An 8,608-nucleotide genomic window follows, 5' to 3' on the forward strand; every position below is an offset into this window, starting at 1 on the left:
CCCTGTCCTGTCACATCTCATTCCTCCCAAGGGCCTTGAACTCTGGTGTTGCTTGAAACACATGCTCAGACCTAGTCATTGAATTTGTTTCTTCAGGTTGTCCTTTATGGCAGCTGTGAGGGGCCCCTGGCTCTGTTGATTCAAACCCAGAGGCCAAGGTCAGTTTAATAAATGTCAGTATTCTTTGGGCACAGACTCAAATCTTGGTCATCTTTCTTGCAAATTACCCATTAGCCACAAGGATATGCCACCCAAAGGTGTATACTTAACAGAGCTCAGATCCATCAGTGGTAGAGGTAAGGCTGGTTGTAGGGCCACCTTCGCCAGAGGCCACCAGAGAGGGAACAGTGAGTTACCAGTCAAGGAGGACCGGGAGGGAGAAGACCTGCTCTGCTAGGGCAAGTTATTCGCCTTCTCATGGCCTTAAAATGTGCTCGTCGACTGGATTAACATTTCCCAAATGTTAATATTTTTTGAAAATATATTTTTATTGATTTCAGAGAGGGAGAGAGAGATATAAACATCAATGATGAGAAAAAAATCATTGATCGTCTGTCTCCTCTACATCCCACACTGGGGATGGAGCCCACAACCCGAACATGTGCCCTGACTGGGAATCGAACTGTGACCTCCTGGTTCATAGGTCGACGCTCAATCACTGAGCCACACCAGCGAGGACCAAATGTTAATATGTTGTAAGGATCAATCGTTCCATGGCTTATCAGTAGGCATTACTGCAGGGGGGAAATTTTTTATGTAGTCAAAAGTTTTGGAGAATGCTGGGTCAAGGCAAGTTGAATAGGTTTCTTTACTGCAGGACTTCCCAAAAGCTTTAACATGCCCACGTGCATCTTAGTCTCCGAGAGCAATAAGGCATGTCCTGTTCTTTTTTTTTTGCCAAGAACACCAAGGGACGGTAATTATTCGTGAATACCATACTTGATGGTCTGTCAGTGATGGCGAACCCTTTGAGCTCGGCGCGTCAGCATTTTGAAAAACCCTAACTTAACTCTGGTGCCGTGTCACATAGAGAAATGTTTTGATATTTGCAACCATAGTAAAACAAAGATTTATATTTTTGATATTTATTTTATATATTTAAATGCCATTTAACAAAGACAAATCAACCAAAAAAATGAGTTCGCGTGTCACCTCTGACACGTGTGTCATAGGTTCGCCATCACTGGTCTGTAACATTCTTTCTATGAGGGAGGGAGGCTGCATATGAAATGTTAATATGGTAAAAAACAACAACAACAACAACATAAAGACTAAGAGAAAGGTAAGTTTCTTAACTCTTGTGGGCCCCGGCCGTACACCAGGTTGGAGTTTGTGGAGCCACCACTTGCCCACCTGTAATTTGGAGGGTATCACATTCACCTGTAGGTGGAAGTCTCAAGGTTGGCGTCATCAACTCGATTAGGTCATTCACAGAAGCCCCTGGTACTCTGCACAAGATACTGGTCCCTGATGAGTAAGCACCCAACAGTGACCCATTTCTTAGATGAGCACCTTGCAGAAGGCCAGGGCTGGCAAATTCTGAGTCATAGTCTGGCCACTGAACTGCTGCCAAAATATGAAAACAAGGGTGGGCCTGGCAGACTGGGGGAGTCAGCAGCCAGAGGGGCAGCCGAATAGGTCGGTGGGGGCCCGGGTGCAATGTACGGGTTCGCTGTACACTTCAGTGCTTTCTTCTCTTTCTGTGCAACCCTTAAGACTAGCGTGATCTGTGCCCAGTGCCCAATTAGCAAGATATAATTCTGTGTAATCAGGTTACATACTCCATTTAATTGGCGTACATACTTCTGTGTCATCGGGTTACATGTTCATCTGCGGGGAAGGATGGTTTGAGAAATGTTGCTTTCTATAACTTCACATTTCAAAGCCGCTGATAGACACTTCAGGAATTCCTTTTTAAATGGGTTTCCTGGGTGAGGCTTCAGTATTTGCATATTAAGATCCTTAGGAACACAACATGTACAATTTTGTGGATTTCATTAACTATGAGAATGGCACTTTTTGAATTCCATAGGCCCTGCTCATCAAAGAACTTCTAGAACCAGGAAATAAACAAGATTGAGGGGAACTATGTACTTTTTTAAAAAAAAGTATTTATTGATGAGAGAGAGAGAGAGAGAGAGAACATTGATTTGTTGTTCCACTTATTTATGCACTCATTGGTTGTTTCTTGTATGTGCCCTGACCAGGGATCGAACCTCCAACCTTGGTGTATCAGGATGACCCTCTAACCAACTGAGCTGCCAGGCCAGGGCCATGGACTATGTTCTTTTTAATCCAAAATACAAAGGACAACTAGTAGAGCTTCTCCTAAAATCAGTCAATCAAAAAAGGTGTTTGGATCCAATTTTGCCAGCTTATGGTGGTCAGACTTTGCCATCAAAGATTTTATGAAGCAACTTCATAGAGGTTTTTCTAAGCCTCTGCAGCGCTGCTGTTTTTCCTCCGCCGCCTCCCTGAGCTGCTTCATGTCACCCTGATGCTTTTACAGGCGAGCTGTCTACTGCAAGCTGTCTACACAAGCCCAAGCATATTTCAGATCTGTCTTGAAGCTTCTGTGTACCTCAGCTGTTTCTAATGCAAAAGTTCTCAGCTCCATCCCCCCCCCCCCCCCCCCCCCCGTGATGAGGATTATGTCAGAATGAGATGACTTTAGGGGTGATTTCAATGGTCACATCTTTTAAAATGTAAATTACGTGATGAGTTGCACCCTGGTTTGAACTGACCAGTATGCCTTTACAGGTGGATTCATTAAATCAGTAACATCCTGGCTGTGACATGGCTGATGGCTCTGCCTGTAGTGTGTATGCAGGGCTGAGGGCAGGAGGGCGCCAGGACCCAGCACTCACTCTGCTCCCCGAGCCCTGTGGCCACATGAAACCTCCTCCTTCCGGAGAAAAAGATGCGTTTTCCTAGGTCTTCAAAAGCATGCTATAGGCCAGCAGAGTTCTATTGAAGGCCCATTTTCTCCCTTGGGTGATATAATGACTTTCATGATTAGTTTACAGAGGCCTGTAACTCCCAAATATTCCATTTCCATTCACCCTTGGGAATGAATAAATTAGGAATTCCTTGGAGACTATTCCAACATACTATTAGCCATTAAAATGCTATTTAAACTTTGTTGTAATATTACTGTTGGACTATCTTTTCAGTACTGTTAAATCACAAGAATGTTTATAACAACATATTTTCTTCCCCGCAGCGTATTATTAAAAGTATCACTCCAGAAACACCAACAGAAATTCCCTGTGGGGACATCCGCCTGAATGCCGTTTAAAACGCTTCAACGAGAGGAGGGGAGCGGCCTCTCCAACACCTCTTCCTCCAGCTCTGACGAGTCGCACGTCTTCTCCCTCCAAGGGAATGAGTTTCCAGCTAAGCCTGACAATGGAAGGGCCTTCTTCAGAGAGACACAGCCTCCGAAGACTATGGTGCCCAGACTCTCATGGCCTCCAGCCACTTCTTCCTGTGCCGTCTCCTGGACATGCTACCATGTTAGACTCTGTGATGCAGCCGAGCTGGACGATTCTGGATGCGTGAGGGTGTGTATGGAGGTGATGAAAACCACCATGTAATCAGTTAGGACTAGGTTTAGAATCAAGTCTGTGAACGTCTACTGTATCATTTCTCGTTATGATCCTTGGTGTCTGACATATGTTTGCTTCTAAAGCCCTCATTGTTCATGGATGCATAAGCCATTTATTGCTAGCCATTTATTTTCTGAGTAGCATAGACTTCCTAGCTGGATCTACTAGACCCCTGTAACCCATGTGCTGCTGTGGAGTCAGGAGAGGAAAATATAAAAAACTAAACTGAAAAATAATGTGAGCGCGTGTGTCTGTGTACTGTTGTTTCAGCGTATCCTTATCTTTATTCCAATACTTTGGGCCCATTCCGAATGATGTGCATTTCCACTAATTTTTCTTACATCAACCAATTCTACCTACTCAAATGTGTATGAATGTTATTATTTGAAGCATATAATTACTACGGCATGTTCTGCCACCTTTTCCTTTTCCAGGGACACTACTTGCGCCCATAAACCTTTCTTTATGGGCCAACCTTTAGCATTTGCTGAACTTTGTCATATTCCTGTCTCTCTCTGCTAAACATTTTGTCAGCAAAGACTATGCTCCCACCTGTCATCCCACAAGTAACATACTAAAAGCAAAACAGCCATATGCTAAGTGAGAAGTTATAGACTTTAAAGTCACCTTGGAAATCATACGTCATTTAAAATGCAGGGAGAGTTACAAAAAAAGACTAAATTAGGAAGGTGGGCCCTAGATAGTACTTGCTTGAGAAGCATGTTAGAGAATGAAATTTATAACTCCAAATACGAAAAAGGAAATGTTGAAACCAAGAATATCCCTATACTGTAGAAAGCTTTTCTGGTCTACTTGAAACAGCCTGAATTTTTTCTTCAATATCAGAGTTAAGTCATTGATTTTTTATTAAAATCTGTTGAATTTAGTTCCATGGGAGGACTATTTCAAAGTCCTAAACTTCTTTCTTACTTTCTGTAGTATTGCTCTTTTTCCTCATTACTTAACTGCCTCTAAATTTTAAAGAGAGAACAATACTTGAAAGTTCAGATAACTACATTAGAGGCAGAAACAAACCTGGTGACCAAGCTAATTTGTTTTTCTTAGCACCTGGAAATTTCTTAAAAAAAAAAAAAAAGGGTGAACTTGTTTTATTTCCTCTATTAAAATAAAATAACACCCCTCTCAATTGGTTTAGTAGGCATTTCCCACAATAAACAAAATAAATATTTTAGGATGGATATTAAATATGTCTGTCCTTTTGTTTCATATAGTTGCAATCTAGTCAGCATTGTTTCTACATTAGGTGTTTCAAACAATTAACCTTTTCAAGAGAAGTCTTTTTCGGAAAATGACACAACATATTTCCATTGGAATTTTAGGTGGTATTCCTCTTATCAACACATCACAAAACCCATGTAAAACTGTTGCTGTACCACAAATGCAAGTTTTTGTCTGTTTCTTAGGTTACCAAAATAGATTTTCACTGGCCAGCTAATTTGGAAACTGTATTGGTGGAGCACTTCATCAGAAAAAATGTCTGCTGAAGAACCACCTTCTCATTTAGGGAAGAGAAAAGATATCAGTCCTTCAATTCTATAATTGAAGATTCCAAATATAGTAGCTTATTTCTAGCAATTTTTTAAAATATATTTTATTGATTTTTTACAGAGAGGAAGGGAGAGGGCTAGATAGTCAGAAACATTGATCAGCTGCCTCCTGCACACCCCCCACTGGGAATGTGCCCCCAACTAAGGTACATGCCCTTGACTGGAATCGAACCCAGGACCTTTCAGTCCGCAGGCTGACGCTCTATCCACTGAGCCAAACCGGTTAGGGCTCTAGCAATTTTTAAACACAGTCCAAACAACAAATATTTGAGGAAGAGGAGGTATCACATCTTTATGCTAAAACACCTAAATTTCCATAGAGCATTTGCTAATTTAAAAGAAAAAAGGTATTTTGAAAGATCATTCTTATTCAAACTCTATTATTAAAGGTGTACCTTAAGAAAACTTGATATATGAAAAATGTATATTTTGAAAGATAAAATTAGGGACTTTAAAGAATTTGCAGTTATTTCTCCAATGGCATTTAATATGATTTGATTTACAAACAATTTTTCAGGATACTTTGTGTTGGGTGTTTGAGGTCTTCAAATTCTAGATTATGGTTAATTGAATTATATAAATGGCGTTTCTTTCCCCTCATTTTTACCTTCTTCTTCCACAATACTTACAAATAAGCATAAGTAAATCTCTTCCACTCTTCACCTCTGTCAAAAGTGGTAAAATGGTTCCGGCCTGTTTGGCTCTGGATAGAGCGTTGCCTGAGGACTGAAGGTTCATGGCATTCCATTCCCGGTTGGGGGCATGTACCTGGGTTTCAGGCTCAATCCATGGCCGGTCAGAGCGCATGAGGGAGGCAACCATCCATGTGTCTCTCTCACATCAATGTTTCTCTCTCTTTCTCTCCCCTCTCCCTCCCTTCCACTCTCTCTAAAAATCAATGGAAAAATACCCTTGGTGAGGATTAACAACAACAACAAAAATAGTGGTAATATGTTACCACAAAATAACCAATGTTATTTTTTACATGAAACATTTTATTTTTAAACTTTAGCAGAATGAAAGATGAGTTTTATTTGTATGAAAGTAGAGTCCCCTCTTTAAGATACACAAAATGCTTTAAGTTGTGGACTGTTACTGCAATAACTATTAATGTCATGATAGATTTGTTCAGTCTCATTAAAAATACCTTCCAAACTCTTAAGTTTAAAATAGAAATCTTAACTGTATATTGTCAAAACATTTACATATCCCCCAAAATATCGCTGCATGCCATTTGCAAATATTTAGCATCAAAACTACCTAGAATTAGAGACATTAAATTTCAGCAAAAGCTAAATAATTATAAGTCTTTGCAATTTGTGCAGAGCTTTAACTTTAGTGTGCTTTCACATATCTCATTTGATTATCAGAGCTCTGGGTTACAAATGTTATTCCCCCAACTTTGCAGATGAGGAGCCTGAGGCTCAAAGGATTAACTTCCTTCCCTTCTGGAGTAAGATATATCAGAGGGGGTGATTTGGCCAAATTCACACAGCTGGCAAACTCTAGAACAGGTCTTATGCCTAGATTTTCTGATTGCTGGCCAAAGATTATTTGCATGTCTATCTTTAAAATCATCATCTATAAAAGCTTAAACACACAGATACTAAACTCAAAAGAGATAATCATGAGGGATATGTTCTCAGCAGACAAGGGCATGCATTCTCCTACGTAATCCTATATATTACAAGGGTAATAATGCAAATCGACTGAATGGCAGAACAACCGGTCGCTATAATGCACACTGACCACCAGGGGGCAGACGCTCAATGCAGGAGCTGCCTCCTGGTGGTCAGTGCACTCCCACAGGGGGAGCACCGCTCTGAGGGCTGGTGAGCACAGCGGTGGTGGCGGGAGCCTCTCCTGCCTCCATGGGAGCGCTAAGGATGTCCAACTGCAACTTAGGCCCACTCCCCATAGGCCTAAGCCGTCAGTCGGACATCCTCCCAGGTCTCCCGGACTGCTAAAGGGTGCAGGCCAGGCTGAAGGTCTTCCCCCACTGCTACCCGCCCCTCCCCGCCCCCCGAGTGCATGAATGTTATGCACTGGGCCTCTAGTCACAACATAACCATCAAAATCAGAAAAATAACTTTGATGCATTACTGCCATCTAATCTCAGATCCCATTCCACACTGTCCTTTTAGCAAAAGGATCCACTCCAGAATCATACTTTTCATGTAGTTTGTCTCTTTTGTTTCCTTCAGTCTGGAAGTTTCCTAGTCTTTCCTTGACTTTCATGAACTTGACACTTTAGAAAACTACAGGCCACTTATTTTGTTGAATGCCCCTCAATATGATTTGATAATTGATTATTCATTAGTTTCAGGCTGTGATTTGGCAGAAATATTGGTGGAGGGGGATGATTTATTCCCATACTGGTAATGTTAACTTCAATTACTTAAGATAGTGTCTGCCAGGCTTTCCATTGTATTCTTTTCTTTTTGTAATTAATTCGTATTTTGAAGGGATTGCTCTGAAACTGTGCAAATATCCTGTTTCTCATCTAACTTTCAAAACATTAATTTTTTTACAGGTTCTTATTCAGTGGATTATAATCCATTATTATAATTTATTTCAATGCTCAAATTGTCCCATATTTAGCCACTGAGAGTCCTTTCAAGCTTTCTTTTGTCCTTTTGACATGTCATCCTAATTCTTGGAAAACTTTCTTCCCTTCTGGAGTAAGATATTTCAGTATCATCTTATACTTTCTCTGCAACAGTCATTTCTCCAAGAAGCTCTGATTCCTTTTAGTGAAGAATGTTTTTATAAATCAAAATCTAGGTCAATGATGGCGAACCTATGACACACGTGTCAGAGGTGATACGCGAACTCATTTTTTTGGTTGATTTTTCTGTTAAATGGCATTTAAATATATAAAATAAATATCAAAAATATAAATCTTTGTCTTACTATGGTTGCAAATATCAAAAAATGTCTATATGTGACACGGCACCAGAGTTAAGTTAGGGTTTTTCAAAATGCTGACATGCTGAGCTCAAAGGGTTCGCCATCACTGGTCTAGGTGCTAGGTTATGCTCATTGCTATTGGGGTGTCTCATACCAAATCCTCTCACTGGACAGAACTCAAGTGTGTGTGTGTACTAGTACATACACTCATTTGCATCTATAATTATTTCTCTATCATGAAAACAATGAATTCACACCATTATCTCCAATTCTAACACCAAACTATAAAGGTCATTCTAGTTTGTTTTCTCTGGAATTCATGAAAAACATATCCTTGGGTGAGGATTAAAAACAACAAAAAACCCAGCATCCCATCCATCAGAATGGCTAAAATTAAAAGACAAGATGACAAAAGATAAACAATTAACAAGCAAGAATGTGGAGCAACTGCAACTCTCATACATTTTGAGTATATTTTGGTACTATTTCTCACAGTATCTACTAAAGCTGATGTATACCCTA

The 8,608-nt window shown here is 40.4% G+C and overlaps 1 protein-coding gene across 2 annotated transcripts in view; it reads left to right on the top strand.

The window, feature by feature from the left end:
• The window catches only part of SLC6A4 (solute carrier family 6 member 4), a 41,860-nt gene extending 37,082 nt beyond the window's left edge, over positions 1 to 4,778 (top strand). For both annotated transcript variants that reach the window (XM_081109552.1, XM_081109553.1), the window contains one exon: positions 3,224 to 4,778. In XM_081109552.1, the coding sequence (XP_080965678.1) occupies positions 3,224 to 3,298 (75 nt within the window). In that variant the 3' untranslated portion in view covers positions 3,299 to 4,778. The remainder of the gene's footprint in view (positions 1 to 3,223) is intronic.
• Positions 4,779 to 8,608: the final 3,830 nt, after the last annotated feature.

This window comes from Myotis nattereri (genome assembly GCF_964212035.1).
Source record: "Myotis nattereri genome assembly, chromosome: 16".
NCBI lineage: Eukaryota > Metazoa > Chordata > Mammalia > Chiroptera > Vespertilionidae > Myotis > Myotis nattereri.